The 18,598-nt window shown below is 42.3% G+C and overlaps 1 protein-coding gene and 1 long non-coding RNA gene across 2 annotated transcripts in view; one reads left to right on the plus strand and one right to left on the minus strand.

The window, feature by feature from the left end:
* The window catches only part of LOC118716637, a 98,563-nt gene that overhangs the window by 1,105 nt on the left and 78,860 nt on the right, over positions 1-18,598 (plus strand). The gene's annotated exons all lie outside the window — the stretch shown is intronic.
* Positions 10,619-15,785, minus strand: LOC118716636 (cyclin-dependent kinase 4 inhibitor B). The gene is made up of 2 exons (XM_036434189.2): positions 15,627-15,785; positions 10,619-13,571 (listed from the first exon to the last, which is right to left on the minus strand). The coding sequence occupies exons 1-2, from the start codon at positions 15,783-15,785 to the stop codon at positions 13,311-13,313; spliced, it is 420 nt and encodes a 139-aa protein (XP_036290082.1). The 3' UTR covers positions 10,619-13,310.

Consider the following 18,598-nt stretch of genomic DNA (forward strand, 5'->3'; position numbering starts at 1 on the left):
GCGGACGGATCTAGCAGCAGGCTCCCTCGGCTCTATCTCTCACCTCATCTCCAGACCTAATCGCCTAACCCGCTGCTTGCATGAAGCCGGTTAGGGACCAGTCTTGAATAGCCACTCTACATGTCTTTCTAGACTCTTACAAATGCACCCCTCTGCTCCGCCCCCCTATAGGACTCTCTTAGGGTCCCAGAACGCCGTGCTTGGTGCTGAGGCCACTGGCCGCTCCCAAGTACAGAATGCTTTTCCTCTTCCAGAGGCCATTCCATCACCGTGGTGTGTGTGTGTGTGTGTGTGTGTGTGTGTGTGTGTGTGTGTTGTATTGTTCTTAGCACACAGAAATTATCTTATGTGATTGTCTCGCAACGTAGAATGCAAACTCCATGGGAGCCTGAACCTGTTTTGTCTTGCACCACATCGTTGTACTATTTCCCCTCTTCCCCCCAAGAGAACCTCATACCGTAGATGGACTATTAAAGAGAGTTATAAGGAGGGTATTTCGTTTCTGTGGCCAACAGATGAGGGGCAATTTAGGGAGTACGTGGTTTAGAAAAAGTGTTCAGTTGCAGCTTTGAATCAGCCTGGTGACAGAATTCCTCTTCCTTGGAGATCCTCTTTTCATTTAAGGCCTTCACCTGATTGGAATAGGCCCATGCACATTACGGAGGACCGTTTGCTTTATTCGGAGCCTATGGATCTAAATGTGAATTATATCTTAAAAACAAAACAACAACAACAACCCATAAAACAACTTCAGAGCAACATAATAATTGTTTGTCTACCCAAGTTGACAGATAAAATTAGATAATCACATTATCCCCATTATGCCTGAGGGGTTTATTGAGCCTCAGTTTCCCAGGTAAGTTTAAATTCTGGCATGTCTATGTTGATTGGGCTCGTATAGCTTAATCTATAGCCATTTCCTCTTTACCTAAATTTGTTCTGGGGATAAAGTGAGTTGCCCACTTGAGAGGAACGCCATTTGAGTGAGAGGACCCAGTGAGATGGTTATACAGTAAGCTCTGTGTTCAATGAATATAGATTTGAAAATTTAAACTTAAATTCCATCTTGGTTTTCCCCTGCTGCCCAACACCTGTGTTTTGTTAGTTGTGGTATGCAGGGGAATTCTATCTAATTTTAATATTAGACTCAGCAAAATACAATTATGAAGATGAATCTTAGCAAAACAATGAATTTGTGGCATTCCAAAGATTTTTGGCTTATGTGCTATGCAAAAATTGTATGATCAGGGACTGAGCAGTATTATGCATATGCACTTTCACACGTATTTTATCCTCACAGTGGTCTTTTGAATTTGGGAGTACTACCCCTATTTTACAGGTGAGAAAACTGAAGCCCAGAGGGGACTCAAATCTTGAACACTTTAAGGCCAACAAGGGCCAGGACTGGCATCATCAGACTTTTAACTATAAAAGACTGTGGTCTTTCTGTACTGAAGGCCAGAGAGAGTGAGCTATCCCTAGGTCATTGGCTTTTCTTTTCTTTTCTTTAAAAAAATATTTTATTGATTTTTTACAGAGAGAAAGAGAGAGGAACAGAGAGTTAGAAGCATCAATAAGAGAGAATCATTGATCAGCTGCCTCTTGCACACCCCCTACTGGGGATGTGCCCACAACCAAGGTACATGCCCTTGACCAGAATCGAACCTGGGATCTTTCAGTCCGAAGGCTGACGCTCTATCCACTGAGCCAAACTGGTTTCGGCGGGTCATTGGCTTTTCTTTGCTCTGTTCCTTTGGCCTAAAATAAACCTGACTGTAGATTTCTCTGAGAAAAATGATTATCTATTTTTGGATCAGCAAAATGCACCTCATAGGCAAAGACAGGAAGGCATTTTAACATCATTTGCCTTGTTTCCTCACCTACCCCTGAACAGGAGTTTTCCCTTAGGTATCTCTCTCTTTTCCTTTTTTTGGTTTTACATATACACTGAATGGCCAGATAATTATGATCTCTGAACGCATAGTAATCTGGCCACTCAGTGTTTATCCTATGTAATCCTGTATAATAAAAGGCTGATATGCAAATTGTTCCCTCTACCAGGAATTTGACTAGCAGGCAGGCCAGCCAACTGCCCATGTCCCCTCCCCCTGGCCAGGCTGGCTGGACCCTACCCTTGCACGAATTAACACACACACACACACACACACACACACACACACACACACACACTGAGTGGCCAGATTATTATGTGTTCAGAGATCATAATAATCTGGCCACTCAGTGTATTTTTCTTTCCTTTGTTTGCTTTTTCTTTCTTAATTTTCAATTTATTACTTTTTAATTTAAAAAATTTTAAACTTTATTGTTAAAAGTATATTTGTCCCGCTTTCTCCCACATCAACCCCTTCTAGCCTACTCCACCCTCCATCCCAGGCCTTCATCATCCTGTTGTTTGTGTCCATGGGTTATGCATATATGCACACAAGTTCTTTGGTTGATCTCTTCTTTCCGTCCCCGCCTTTGCCCTCTTCTACCCATCCTGACCTCCCCCATTTTTTACCTTCTCCAAACTATTATCCATGCCCATAGGGTATGCATATGTTACACAGCTAACCCCTTCGCATTCTTTATTCAGTCACCCCACTTTGGCACCAGTAAATCTGTTCCATGTATCTGTGTTTCTGGTTCCACTGTTTGTCAGTTTATTTTATCTATTAGAATCCACATATAACTGTGATCAAGTGATATTTGTCTTTCTCTGGCTGGCTTATTTCACTTAGCATAATACTCTCCAGGTCCTGTTGAAAAGGGTAAAAGTTCCTTCTTTTATACAGCCTAGTAATATTCCATTGTGTAAATGTACCATAGCTTTTTAATCCACTCATCTGCAGGTGGACACTTGGGCTGTTTACAGATCCTATCTATCTATCTATCTATCTATCTATCTATCTATCAAACCTAAGTGACCATTATGACCAAATGACTAGAACAACTGGTTGACCAGTTGCTATGACACCACTGACCACCAGGGGGCAGATGCTTAATGTCGAAGCTACCCCCTGATGCTCAGTGCACTTCCACAGCAACTTCCCATGGCTGGCCAACCTCCTCTGGTCCCTCCCCAGAGCTGGCCAGCCTCCCTCTTCCCCTGGCTGGCCAACCTCCCATGGTCCCTTCCTCCATCACTCCCCCCTGACTGTCAGGCCCTGATCTGTCTGGCCCTGATTGTCCCAGCTCCAATCAGGACTGGGTGAGATGGCTCTGATCACCAGCCAGACCTAGGGACCTCACCTATACATGAATTTCGTGCACTGGGCCTCTTGTTTATCCTATCTCATAAAAGAGTAATATGCAAATTGACCATCACTCATGTGGTCAAAGATGGCTGCCCCCATGTGGACACAAGATGGCCACCACAATATGCCAGCAGTGGAGGGCAATTGGAAGGACCAGGCCTGAAAGGGAAGGCAGTTGGGGCCAATCAAGCCTGCAGGGGAGGGAAGTTAGGGGTGACCAGGCCGGCAGACAAGGGATGTTGGGGGTGACTGCACCTGCAGAGAAGGGTAGTTGCGGGGGACCCAAGCCTGCAGGAGAGGGCAGTTAGGGGCCATTGGGCTGGTAGGGGAGCAGTTAGCCATCAATCAGGCTGGCATGGGAGTGCGTAGGGGGTGATCAGGCTGATTGACAGAAGTGGTTAGGGGCAATCAGGAAGGCAGGCAGGTGAGCAGTTGAGACCAGCAGTCCTTGATTGTGAGAGGGGTCCCAGATTGGAGAGGGTGCAGGCTGGGCTGAGGGACACACCCCCCCCAGGCACAAATTTTGTGCACCAGGTCTCTAGTTATAAATAATGTACCTGTAAACATAGGGATGCATATATTCTTTCTGATTGGTGTTTCAGAATTCTTATGATATATTTCCAAAATGGGATTTCTGGGTCAAAAGGCAGTTCCCATTTCAATTTTTTGAGTAAACTCCATACTGTTGTCCACAGTGGCTGCACTAGTCTGCACTCCCACTTAGGTATCTCTTGATTATCAAAATTACATGAAAAACTTCTCTATTATTACACATGCTCAAACTAAAAACCCCAAAGGTATAAGGTAAAAGACACCATAAGATTTAAGAACTATTTTGAATATATGACAAAATATTAACTTCTAGAATATATAAATAAATGCATAAAAAAGATAACCCAGTAAAAAATGAGCAAACAATATAATGGGAAGTTTATAGTAGAGGATATAGAAATAGTCAAGTGCTCAAAAGTATAAGAAAATATACTTAATCTTATTTATTAGCAAAGCAATTCATTAGAAACAATGACATATCTAAAGGTGTGACAGAAATATAAAGGAGTGGTAATATTAGCAAAGTTGTCAGGAAACAGTTACATTATTTAAACTTGTTGCAATCATTTGGAAGGCAATTTTACAGTATTTATTAAAATTGTATGTGCATATACTGGTATGTACTCATTGTTTCAGCAATTTTACTCCTACAACTTACAAGTATGCAAAGATACATATATATTATGGAAATATATATGTAGTATACATATTAGTAGATGGAAAAACTTTATATATATATGTAAAGGTATACATATATAAACATATATATACTCTCTGACCAGCAATTCCACTCCTGTAACTCATAAAATTATGAAAAATATATATTCTATATAATAAAGCCTAATATGCAAATTGTCCCCTTTACTGAGAGAGTCCTACTGGGAGTTCGACCACTTGCTATGACGTGTGCTGACCACGAGGGGGCAGTGTGAAACATTATTAGGCGTTGGCCACATGGCACTGGCAGCAGGTGGCAGTGGAGGCACTGCAGGCCCCAATGGGCCCTGAAAAAAGTGGGACCGGGGCAGGATGGTGGAGCAGGTGAGTGGGTGGCACCAGGCTGAGGTAGATGTGAGCAATTGGTCTGATTGCCCTGCTGCTGCCACTGGGCTCCCAGGCACTGAGGGAGCTGGGCGGGGGGGGGGGGGGGGGGGGTGGGGGGCGGGGGGGGGGGGCGCCAATGCCCTGCTGATCTGATTGCAGGGAGACCAGCAGTGGCAGTGGGGGGTGGGGCTGCTGCCCTGCTCTCTCAGTGCCTGGAAGCTGGACGGTGGTAGGGTGATTTTGGGGCGATTGGGCCCCCGGTAGGTGGTAGTCAGTTGCAGCTGTGGGGGACAGGTGGCAGAAGGGGGTACCCGGCTGGTAGCCAGCAGCTGCTAGGGACCCTACCAGTGTACTAATTTTGTGCACTGGGCCTCTAGTCAGTATATAAAAATACAGGGATGGACAAAAGTAGGTTCACAGTTGTGAGTACTAAAAACATGAAGTTTAATATATTATTATAATTGTAACCTGTATGTCTTTTTCCATGAACAATTGTAAACCTATTTTTGCCCTCCTTCCCTGTATGTATACACATTTGTAAGCAAGTATTGAAGATATACATACGTTTACGTTTAGTATATATGGATTCATATGTATGGAAGGAATTTACACACAGACATACATGTAGAGATTCTGTGTGTGTGTGTGTGTGTGCACGCGAGAGAGAAAGAGAGAGAGAGAGAGAGAGAGAGAGAGAGAGAGAGAGAGAGAGAGAGAGAGAGAGAGAGAGAGAGATACTGCTAGCCTCAGTAATTTCACTCCTACAAATGGCTACATGTAGCTCATATAAGGATGCAAAAAGATTCTGAGCATCATATGTTGAAGCAAAAAGATGACAAAAAGAAAGGGAAACAATTTATATGTTTGTGGAAAGGAAACTGGTTTTTAAAAATGTGGGTTCATTCATAAAATACAAAACTATGCAGCCGTAAACAAGTGAAAATGTGGCTCTGGCTGGTGTAGCTCAGTTGATTGGAGTGTCATCAGTAAAATGAAAGGTGATGGGTTTGATTCCAGTCAGGGCGCATACTCAGGTTGCGGAGTTTGATCCCTGCCTCTATGGAGGCAACCAATAGATGTCTCTCTCTCTCTCTCTCTCTCTCTCTCTCTCTCTCTCTCTCTCTCTCTCTCTCTTTCTCTCTCTCTTCATCCCTCTCCCTCTCTCTCTCTCTCTCAAATCCATATATATATATAATAATTGTATTTATATGTCCTAATAATGGAAGTTGTCAAACATCTATTACTAATAAAAAAAAAGCAAGTTGCAAAATAGTGTGATCCTACTTACATTTTCTAAATGTCAGGAGAGGAGTGTTTATAATTATATGTACCTATATTTCTGGGAGGTTAGTTAAAACTTTTGAAAATTGTAGTTACCCCTGGGAAGTGAGACTGGGGAGCAGGGAGGTTTCAGGAGATTGATTTTTATTTAATTCTGTTTATTTTGTCTTCTACTTGGAAGTTTTCCATGAACAAGAATGTTAAAGTTACAATCACAGACATTTGGGACCCCAAACATAGATATCCCAGTTCTGAAGACCTGAAGTTGGTCAGCAAATATGTATTTAGAATATCTCCAGGGTGATTCTGATACGGCGTCAGGGTTGAGAACCATTCCCCTGCAATATTGGCCTGAAATGACTGGTGGTGATAGCACCATTATTGCACAAATATACATATCTGGGCATGAATGTATGGTTAATTAATTAATTTATTTTTTCTAGAAAGGGGATATTATTAAATTATTTGTTCATTGTAGTATTTAAAGGCTCCTGAAATTCTGGAATAGATCCATATGCAATTATTCTAAATATTAAAGGCAGTTTAGAGATTGGAGAGCAGTAGAGGACGTAAAAATATTTTAGGCAAGGTTATAGTTTATAACTCTAGGTGGCATGTTGGGAAGAGATACAGGATATTGTAAAGGGTACTGCTGTGCCCTTGAACAGGTGGTAGAGCTCAGCACTGCATAATTCACAGGTGGAATGAGGAGCCATTAGGTATTTCCAACACTTAGCCTTCAGAAGACAACTCCATGTGTTGTCAGTATTTGTTGAGCTATCTGTGGGTTTGTGAACAGAATACCGTATTTTCTTGGGTATAAGATGTCCCATGTATAAGACGCTCCCCTCTTTTCCAACCCAAATTTAAGAAATCAATATTTTAAACATTTTTTCCTGGCTTTTCTCTTAAGGCCTACGTTTTGGGCATCTTAAGGAGTTGTTCTTCCTGTTTTCTCCACTGTCTGATCATACACTCAGTGGGAGGAGGTCCAAATTGTCTATCTGAAGTTCTGTTTCCATGCTTTTTTGCATAGCTGATTACATTTGGTTTGAATTTTGCAGAGTAAGACAATCGCTCGCTGGTATTTATCCTTTTATTTTTTGACATCTTTATGGGCTCAGAAAGCTCCAGTCCTTGTTGCATCTGCGCACTCTCCACCTCCACCTCCAATTACAGCATCAGCTGATGTCAGTAACAATAAGGCTCATGATTAGAAGAAGCCTGTTTGACAAGGTATGGGCAGTTAAGCATCCACACCCACGTGGCTCCATCCTCAGCTGACTTCCATGTATAAGACACCCCTCGATTTTCAGTCTAAGGATTTTAGAAAAAAAATAGTGTCTTATATACGAAAAAATATGGTACATTGTTTACTGTTTTATTATATAGATTAGAGGCTCAGTGCATGAATTTGTGTACCAGTGGGCTCCCTTGGCCTGGCCTGGGGGATCGTGCCAAAACAGGCTCTCAGACATCTTTCAAGGGATCCTGGATTTTATTTTATTTAAAAAAATATTTTTATTGATTTTTTACAGAGAGGAAGGGAGAGAGATAGAGAGCTAGAAACGTCGATGAGAGAGAAACATCGACCAGCTGCTTCTTGCAAACCCCCTACCGGGGGGATGTGCCCATAACCAATGTACATGCCCTTGACGGGAATCGAACCCGGGACCGCCCAGTCCGCAGGCCGACGCTCCACCACTGAGCCAAACTGGTTTTGGCAGATCCTGGATTTTGAGAGGGCACAGGCCAGACTGAGGGACCCCACCAGTGCACGATTGGGGCCAAGGAGAGATGTAGGAGGTTGGCCAGCTGGGAAGGAGTGTGGGAGGGCTCCAAGGCATGTCCAGCCCATCTCACTCAGTCCCAATCAGCTAGACCCCAGCAGCAAGCTCACCTACTGGTCTGAGTGTCTTCCCATTGGTGGTCCGTGCATATCATAACAAGTGGTTGAGCAGCCTTAGCATTATCATTAGCATATTATGCTTTGATTGGTTGAATGGCAGATTGATCTGCTGGACACTTAGCATATTAAGCTTTTATTATATAGGATGTTCTGTCTTATAGATGTGATAGCTTAATCTTAAAAACAAAATGCAAATATTTCACTAAGAGATTAGTGAAACCTGAAGAATAATGGCTAACCCTGACATATTTGGTTTGGGACTATTGAAAGCCATCCAAACAGCGTACACTCATTACTAGTCCTGAGTCACACTCTGTTGTTCACCTAGTATCTGGTACAGAAGAAAGTGGAATTCTCAGGAAGACCCATTTTTAGCTAAGGCAAGGAGATGGAGGAATTTGTGAAAGGAAAGAAGAGGGAAGTCTGTTTAAAATTAAAAGGAAATCCAGAGGTCAAATATGAAAGGGTTCAAAGGAAGTAGCACCAATCCTATCATAAATAAGAGGACAGTGAAATAGAATGTTATGCATTTTGGGAGGAGGCCAAATATGAAAGGGAAATGAAGCATAGTCTAATTACTGTAATTGGTCTTAAAGTTCTGTTTAACTCTCTTGTAAAATATTTTCTGTGCCAGCACTGACTATATCTACTGGGGGTCTAAGCCAAGGGAATGGATTAATAAGTGTTTGAGGTTCCTTTGCAAACTTTCAGCATAATATAGATGGCTGTGAGATAGCATATCATCTTCATACATCTCTCATAGTTATTTTTTGTACCAGCAAAATCTTTGGTTTATATTTAAAACTTCAAATTACTAAATCAGAGCTGGGTGCTCAATTTCAATGTAAATGTTGATTTATATTCCTGTGCTTAATATGGAATCCATGCCAATGATATCTTTATTAGCACCAGCTTCCAAGCAAATTTTCCTTAGTACATATTAATAAAGGGATGATGTATAGAAATTACCATTTCTATAAAGTATTTTTTTTCCTTATGCAAGGAATAATATTAAAGTCTTCTGAGTGGGGGATTTAAGAGGCAAGAAAGGAGTCACCCCATTTCTAATAGTTGAATTTGAGAAAAGTTTTATAGAAAATCAAGAGAGTAGGGAATGAGATTTCCATTATTGTAGGTCTGGAAATATTTTACAGATTTCATCAGCATGTGGACCATATATAGGTTGTTTGGTTTGGCTTGAATCATTCTGTTGAACTCTTGACCCATCTTTCACAAAACACTACCATGTTCTTCTTTCTATTCCTTTTGTTGCTGTCTGTTCACCTCATTTTCTCCTTCCTGAAATGGCTGACGTGGACAAATTTAGGTGACACAGAGCTCTTCCCCAATCAGCAGGTTCCTACTACCACCCAGGCAAAATTTAAGGACCTAAAGTTTCAAGGAACTCAGAAACTACAGTACACTTTTATTTTTTATTTATTTATTTTTTAAAAAATACATATATATATATTATTGATTTTTTACAGAGAGAAAGAGAGAGGGATAGAGAGTTAGAAACATCGATGAGAGAGAATCATGGAACAGCTGCCTCTTGCACACCCCCTACTGGGGATGTGCCCACAAGGAAGGTACATGCCCTTGACCGGAATTGAACCTGCAAGCCCTCAGTCCTAAAGCTGAGGCTCTATCCACTGAGCCAAACCGGTTTTGGCTACAGTACACTTTTAAATAGGTAGCAAGAGAGTTACTCATCTTCTAATGACTTCATCTACATATTTTAGCATTTTCTTGCCTTTGTATTTCCTGTTCTAATGTCCCCAAGTTTTTCTTTTGGTTCTAACTCCCACACTAACCCAACTTAGATCAGAATCCCTTGTTGTAGTACTTAAAGACCCACTTTTTTAGAGCATTTATATCCGCTTTATTTTATAAGTCTATTGGGTCTTCTTGCTTATCTCAATTTAAGAAACTAATTCTTCCTTGGCCAGTGTGGCTTAGTGGTTGAGCACCAACCCATGACCCAGGAGGTCACCGTTTGATTCCTAGTCAGGGCACATGCCCAAGTTACAGGCTGGATCCCTGGTGGGGATAGGGAGGGGTACTGGAGGCAGCCAATCTATGATTATCTCTCATCATCAATGTTTCTATCTCTCTTTTCCCCCTTTTCCCTTCCTCTCTGAAATCAATAAAAACATATTTTAAAAAGGAAATTAATTTTAGTGGATGTGAGTGACATGAAAGAAATGTAAAAAGCATCAAAAAACATCAGAGGTAAGAGGAGAGGAAAAAGACCTTAAAATTAAATTAAGTAATTTGCAAAGTATCTTTTCTGTCTCACTTCCCATAAACTTGTCTGTTATTTTCCAACTAACTGGTGAAGATGGTACTTATACAGATTTTTCCCTCCTAGAGCTCTAGAATTTTAAAATTATGTTTTTCCTTTCCATTCTTCTATCTATGTATTTTTCCTTATTTCTCATCCCATGGCAAAATTATTACTAATATCAGCCCTCACAGTGATAAAATTTTAGTGATGGTATGGAACTTACTAAATTACTAAAAGTAATAAAGTCCAACATCTACCTTTTATAGGTGAGAAAAATTGAGATCAAAGTTACATCATTTAGTAAGTCATGTATTTAAGTAAAGAACCAGTAGTGGAACCTAAGTTTTCTATCTTCCAATCAAGTCTTAATTTCCCTTTTCTTCATCTGCTCTTTTTGCCTGGGGTTTATATATATTGATAAAACAAAAAACAACAGAATGTTACTGTGATCCACAACCATATTTTCTTAGTTTCCTTTAATATCAAGTTATCATCAGATCGCATAATTTCCTTAAATTAGGAGTGAAATCACATTTCACATTAATTTCAAGGGATTATTTTTCATTAGTCAGCCTTATGCAACTAGCCAATTTGAATGTCTTGGAACTTATTAGAGGAAAAAATAAGGATTTCATAAATCAAATGGATAATTTTAAATTATCAATTGACTTCTTTCATAAAGAATGCTTCTTAGTAATTGTAAAACAATATAAACTTGAAAAATACTATTCTTGTAGACAGTTATGACTGGGTGCTTATGTGCTAACTACAATTGTATTTTCTGTCCTTATAGCTTAATTTGAAAATGGCGATTTCATTATTTTTGTTCCCAAAGTAATTTTTAGGTCACTCTTTTGGGGGCTGTTCATGTTGTTGACATTTTAAGATAGATTTAAAAACAATCTGTTCAGAATTGTTAGATATTATAGGAAGAAAAAGTATCCTAGGAACTTATAAGGGAGATCCCATACAAGGCAGAAAAAGTGTTATTGTTTCAAAAAAATTTTAGTTGACTTTATCTTTTTTAAAAAATATATTTTATTGATTTTATCTTTATTATTAATCATTTTTTGGAGAACAGGATGGTGCAGTGGGAAAACCCTACAAATCAAACCATAGCTTTGGAGCCAGATAGACTTACTTTGCATAACCATGGTGGAATGAATATCTTGGGATCTTTGATAAGCTGCTTGATATCCCCTCATTTCCCTCATATGGGAAATAATACCGCTCTCCCAAGATAATTTTAAGTGTTAAGTGAACAAATGTACGTAAAGCATGCCTCACACGAATTATATGTCAATAAATGTTTACATATTTTCCCCCAAAAGAAGATATACTCTGATTCTCAATTAAGCTTCCTCAGTAATATATTTATGTGGAGAATAAAGACTTGAGGGAGAGTGTAATTTTAAAAATTTAGCTCAAAAGCACCTTTTCTGTTCCCTCTTCTCACACACACACTCTATATGTTAAATCTTTCAATGTATGTGGAACCAGTTTGTATAAATTTTTATTGGTATCACTTAGTAATTATTACAAACAGTGAGAGATGTGAACCCTTTTGAGTCTTTACCATTTCTCAGGAGTTAGTGGTAGATAAATCCATGCACATACATTTTAAAGCCAATCTACCCACATCTTGGAGTCCAATCTCTGTTGTTTTTTTCTTTATTAAAGCAGTGAAGTATCAGTTGTTTCAATACTGTAACCAATCAAGCAACACTGGAAATTAAGTCCCAAAGCAGTGCACCTTTAGCAGATATTAAGACATTCCACGAGTCATAATAATCTATTTTCAACAATTTTATAGTCAATCTACTTCTTCAGCAACCACCTGGGAAGTATCTGGAGACAACTTGCTGGCTAAGTGCATTGATCTTGTAGAAGATATTTCACAGTTTGACCCCCTGAGACAGTCTGGTGAAAGACAGAGAAAATGTAACAAATAAATAGGTTAAGCTGGAAAGTAATCTAGGCGTTGGCACTGTGCTGGCCTCATGTAAGAGCTGTAGTTGTTCCTTGTTTCTTTACCCCAACGACTCTGTTGTTTAGAGTCTGCTCATCAGGATTGTTACCGAAGAACAAAGCAAAGTACAAACTATATCATGAGATCTTTCCAAGTGGGGACTTACAGAGGGTGTGTTTGTATCCTATCCCTATCGTATATACAAGTAGATGAAGCAAACTGTTAGTTCACCTGTACAGTTTAGTCTCCTAAAATGCCCCTCCCAACCTCCTGCCTCCCGCCCCCGCCCCCGCAGCATCTTCTTCTTTTGGTTTGATGGTTGAAGTCTGGAACGCAGGAAGCTCTCCTTGGAATGAATAACAAACAGCAAGTGCCGGCCCCTTCCCCAGCGCCGTCTTACACCAACTTGACGCAGGATTTTAGGACATAAAGGCGCATTCGCGGCGGTTCCCCATTTTCCCCTCCAGTCACTACCCCGTGGGTGGCGCTGGCTCCAGAACGTCCAGTGAATCCGTGTTTGCAGGTGACTTGCAAACAGAGGACAAAATCTCGCACAACAAGTAAGGCGTAGGGAGCCCACTGGCACCCACATCCTCCTCAGGTCCGGGGGCTCGGCGTCTTCCCTTGGAGCCTCAAGTGCCCAAAGCGGGAAGTGAGGGCTGGCGAGGGGCTCCCTCCAGGTCAGTGCGGCCACCATCTCACCTTCCTCCCCCTCCTCTCCCTCCCCACTCCCCCGGAGGCCGATCCCGCTGCCTCCCACTCTGCCCCCATCTCCAGGGCCTTCCAGAACTCCATGATCGCACTTTTCTTCCAGGAAACAACAGCTGGGAACGAAACATTGCGCTCCAAAATCTCGCCGGAAACCTCTGGCCCCACCTCTCTGCCTTGGGCTGCGGTTGAGGGTCCAGGGTGGGATCCATAAAAGTACGTTGCAGCCTCCATTGGACTAGGTCGGTGATGGGGAGTTGGGGAGAAAAGAAAAGTCGTTGCGGGCAGCGGGTGCGCCCGCCCTCAGTCCCCCGCGGTGGCGCGCAGGTAGCGGACGATGTCCCGGTGCCCACACTCCTCGGCCAGGTCCACGGGCAGGCGGCCCCAGGCGTCGCGCACGGCCAGCCGCGCCCCGGCTCGGTGCAGCGCCGCCAGCGTGTCCAGGAAGCCCTCCCGGGCCGCGTCGTGCACCGGCCGCGTGCAGGTGGCGGGGTCCGCGCAGTTGGGGTCCGCGCCGTGGGCCAGCAGCAGCTCGGCCACGCGGGTGCTGCCCATCATCATGACCTGCAGGCGGGACAGAGCAGAATGAAGGTCAGGGCGAGAGGGAAGCGAGAGGCAGGCCCGGGCAGGGACAGGCAGGACCACTTCAAACATAGGAAGCATCTACTTGATGCACAGGTGCTGCTCACCAGCCCCAGGAATCTGGTTAAGTTTCATTTGCTGAGCAGTATTTCCCCCTCTCTCAGTCCCCCCACCCATTCCAGGTATAGTCTTTACTGAGGTTCAGTTTATTTTTCCAAATATGCAAGAAAGAGCTGATGATAATGTGCTTATCTTCATTGTGAGAAAGAAGAAAAAGGTGGACTTCCATTTAAATATGGCAATCTATTTTGTTAGGTGACTTATAGGTAGAGTTAAGTTTAAAAGTCTTTAAAATCTTAAATTATTTCTCTTGTTCTGCCCTCTCTCCCCAGACATAATCTGTGTCTAAAAATCGTTATTAGGCAGTCAGCTGATGCTGTATTTTAGAAGTTAGAGGACACGAGAAACAACTAAATTTAAAATAAGGCTTACTTTGTTTAATTCTCACAGTAAATCCCCAGTGGAAGGCCTTTGCTTTTCAGTCACATACATCTGTGCTTATAAATGTAATATAATCCTAAAATTTGAGCCAAAATTGGAGGTATAGGGGAAAAAGTAAAGAAAGATACACATTGTTTATAAAATAATGAAAACTAATTATTTGTTGTTAATAAATGGTTCCCCATTTTAAGTATTTAAATTAATGTTATAGAGTAGGCCCAAAGTTTAGAGGGTGGTAGATTTAATGTAACATGTAATTTAATACTATATTTACTTTGTATAGGATTTTATAATATTACATAGTAAATGTTTTGCTATATGAAAAGAACTTGGATGTCAGTAGTTGAATCAGAACAATGCATAACTTAGAAAAAGGATGTATGGAGCAGTAATCCTATAGCACCCATTTGTATAAATATACATTATGCAAACATCTACTTCTTTAACAATAAAACAATTTTGTCAACCAAATATCCAAAGTGGAATTATTTGTTCTTGTGACTTTGTGTTTTAAAATGTACTATGTAACTGAAAGATAGTATACTAATTTTTTTGTTTTGTTTCATGAATATTAGAAGCATCCAATTCCTTGCTTAAAAACCAAGATAGGTTATTATTCTTACTAGTGATATAAAGGCTGTTTCACATATAGAGAGGAGGAAGGGGGCAAGTGGTTCTTAATATCCCAGAAAATGGTGAATTAAAATTATAAAACATATTTATGCAATTATTAGTATAATTTGAAGTCTTTAACAACCAACTGTACCATATTTTTGCTACTTTAAATCATCCCTCATTTCTTGTAACACTTTTCTATGAATTCTAAAGGAATTAATATATATTTTCTTTAAAATCTACACTATTAGCAAGATCCATTAATAAAAGCTTGGTTCTGTAAGGTACTAATTAAAGTGGAAATAATAAAATGTTGAATAAATGTATTTCAACAATGAAGTGGCTAATTATTTATGAAGTCTCTTTATTTAAAAAAGTACCTAACAATTGCTGCCGGGAATGCTTTTGTAATCCAAGCATTCAGTATGGCAATTAAGCAGTAAAAATCCATAGAATCATTTTTTCTTATGTAATGCTCAAGAGATAATGCTAACATTAAAAAAAGAGTACGTATTGTGATTTAGGAACCCTGACTTGTTCCTCTGTTTAGAAAACAGAATGCAAAGAATTCCATATTGCAGCTTCACAGTGAGTTTTCCCCCCCTATGTACTCTGATTCTGTGTGATTCTTTAAATCCAATACAGAATGTGTAAGTCGTAATTTATCTCTGATCCCGAGACGGGAGAGGATATACTGATATTTCCCCCATTACTAAAAAGAACAAATTTATGCAGTGGGTTTTTTTATTCCTTTTTTTTTTTTTTAAGGATTTTTGGTGGGTGAACACCTGCTTTCCATCTGGGCTCCACACCTCTGTGCTAGAGAGAAACAGTGGAGACCCAGGTCCCAGAGGCGCCCCGGGGAGGCCGCGCCCCCGCGTTCGCGCGCCCCCTGCCGACGAGGCCCGGGGCCCCAGGTACCTGGAGCGGACGCCTCCCGAAGCCGTTGACTCCGTTGGGATCGGCGCCCGCCTGCAGGAGCTGCCGCACAGCCTCCACCTGCCCCCGCGCCGCGGCGCTGGCCAGACCCGTGTCGCTGCTGCTGCCGCCTCCGAGCTTGACCTCCTCTTCTTCCCACATTTCGCAGGCGCCAGGCAAAATCGGGACGGTCCGCTGCTGGCCCCTGAGCTTCACCACGCTCCTCGCTCGGTCCCCGCGTCGCCCGGGAGCGCTCTCTCCTCGGGAGAACCTCGCTGGCTTGTCCCCTTTCGCAGCTCTTTGTGACTTGGCGGCTCGTGCAAAGGCCAAACGTCGTCAAGTCGGGCTTTCCTGGGCGAACGCGAATGAGCGGACGCGCCCAGCTCGCTCCCAGGAAAGGCGCCTGGTGCACGGGCTGCGGCTGCACGTGCTCCGGCTGCACGGGCTCCGGCTGCACGGCTCCGGCTGCACGGGCTCCGGCTGCACGGCTCCAGCTGCACCAGCAGGAGGAAGCGTCGAAGTCCCAATCGCACTGTGAGCTTCTCGCCGAGTGCTTTGCTAGCGGGGAGTGGAGCCGTTTGGTCCAGCGGGGCGGGGCGTCGCCTCTCCCCACCCCCTTCGGCTCCGCCCGCAGCCCGCTGGCCGGCACGGCTACGGTGGCTTCCCGGCCGCGAGGCGGGGCCAGCAGAGCTGCTGAGGACACGGTAGGGGCGGGGAAGGGGGAGTTGACGAGGTAGGGGCGGGGATGGGGGCGTGGAGCTAGCCCAGACGGTGCTAGGACGCATGCGCCAGACGCATGGAGCTCGGAGGCCCAGGCCTGGCTCGCCCAGAGTCCAGCAAAGTCTTGGCGGTGGAATCAATGTACTCAGCCCCTCCCTCCAGCAGGCGGAGCAGAGTATTTCTATTCCTTCAGCCCCAGGTCCACTGGCTGGTTTCTCGCTGGAGATGTTAGTTGCTCCCCGCAGAATCAATGACAGAAAGACACTTAAAATAATTCTGTGTTAAGATGTCTGAAAGTGACAGCTCTGCACCGGTCATGCAGGTTATATTCACCCCCGGGCAGTACTTGAACTTCACTAGCTTCACATGTTGCGTCAACCCTAGCAATTTTCTTTTGGGTGTGTCTTTTTATTTGAATCAGTATAAGAGAGAACCCCCGAGAATCCTGTTTTGAATGTACTGTTTTATTATTTTCATCTTTGAGTTATGGTTACACTCCTTTAAAACAAAAACAAAACACGACTTTTAGATTAGATTGAGAGTGACAATATGTCAGGCACCTAAAAATATAAATATGTATTTAAGAATTTGAGATCCCACTTTCATGATATTTGGACAGTTTATTTTTGTTTGCACTCTTACCTATTAAAACTCAGCAAGTATTTAATTTTTACTTTTCATGAGTAATAAAGGAAATTTATACAGCAGTAATGAAACACAATAAAACAGGGGTGTGGTGCTGGCCTGTCATTAAACAGGTTGAACCTGTCATTAAATCCTCTTCTGAAGATTTAAAGGCCAAGTGCTTTTCTTCTTAATCTTCCTAGCTGAGTTTGCATCAATGCATTGCTTCGAAGATTTAACAAGTTATAGCTGATGCTTGATTGAAATAGGAAGGAAATCACAAGTTATGTGTCTGCTGCCTAAAAACTACAGGAGAGTGGGTCTCTCCTAACACTGAATCTCTTTTATTTACATCATTTTTGGTTCAGAGTGAGTGCCGAGGAGGAGGACTCTTAAGGGAGGGCAATTGTTTGCTTACTTACAAAGAAGAGTCCATGTGTTTCTTCTGGCATGCCTTAGCTGGGACTCCCCTCCCCTCAGGCCTGTAGAATGAGGAAGAGCTCTTTAAAGAAAGGAAGGCCTCTGGAAGTGATAGTTTGGGCTGGAGATACACTGACTTTCAAGAGAGTGGAAATTCACCTGGATGGGGAAGAGAAAGAGGCAGTATTAATAACAATTATTTCCCTCTCACTCTACCCTCATATTTTAGGTTTCAGTTTCTTAGTTTCACCTTATTGAGCCTCTACTCCTATCTGGAAAGAGAAATTGTCCCTTTTGTTTGTTGATGATGGCTCTATTCCTTCATCTGACCTTTGGGTGAGACAACCCAGTGAGTTGTTTTTGTTTAGTCTTTGGGACCTGTATTTATGCACTGTATTGGGAATTACAGGTATGTAAGTGGAATTGGAGGAAGAGGAAGAAAGATAGACAGTGAGAAGCCAGAGTCTTTGAAAGAAATGACATTAGTTCTTTGCTAGTCACTCTCAGGGGCTGAGTCACTAGACTGATATAGGTGGATGTGGTGGCAAATGAATTCAGTCCAGGATATCCTTATCAGAATAGCCTAGTTACTCTAAAATTTAGTGCACATCCAAATGTCACAAGGCAGGCTGTCTTTTATTTATTTTATTTTTTTAAATATATTTTTATTGATTTCAGGGAGGAAGGGAGAGAGACAGACACATCAATGATGAGAATTATTGATCGGCTGCCTCCTGCACGCCCCCTACTGGGAATCAAGCCCACAACCCCAGCATTTGCCCTGACTGGGAATTGAACCTGTGATCTCCTGGTTCATAGGTCAATGCTCAACTACTGAGCCACACCAGCCAGGTTGCAGGTTGCCTTTTAAAGGCATCTTGTTAGGGGAGGCAGAGGAGGGTAAAAGTGGGCAAAGCAGTGGCGAGGCAATGGGGACTCCTGCAATAATGTCAACATTGAAACATTTAAATGAAATAAAAATGTGTTGTTGGGAACTTTTTTCCAATGGATCCAGTAATTAAATTTAGTTCAACAAAACTTAGTCCAGGAAAAAACAGTTGAGTAAGATTTAGGTCCTAGCTTTTATTTATTTATTTTTTTAATATATTTTATTGATTTTTGTACAGAGAGGAAGAGAGAGAGAGAGCTAGAAACATCGATGAGAGAGAGTCATCGATCAGCTGCCTCTTGCACACCCCCCACCGGGGATA

This window comes from Pipistrellus kuhlii, unplaced genomic scaffold (genome assembly GCF_014108245.1).
Source record: "Pipistrellus kuhlii isolate mPipKuh1 unplaced genomic scaffold, mPipKuh1.p scaffold_m20_p_12, whole genome shotgun sequence".
NCBI lineage: Eukaryota > Metazoa > Chordata > Mammalia > Chiroptera > Vespertilionidae > Pipistrellus > Pipistrellus kuhlii.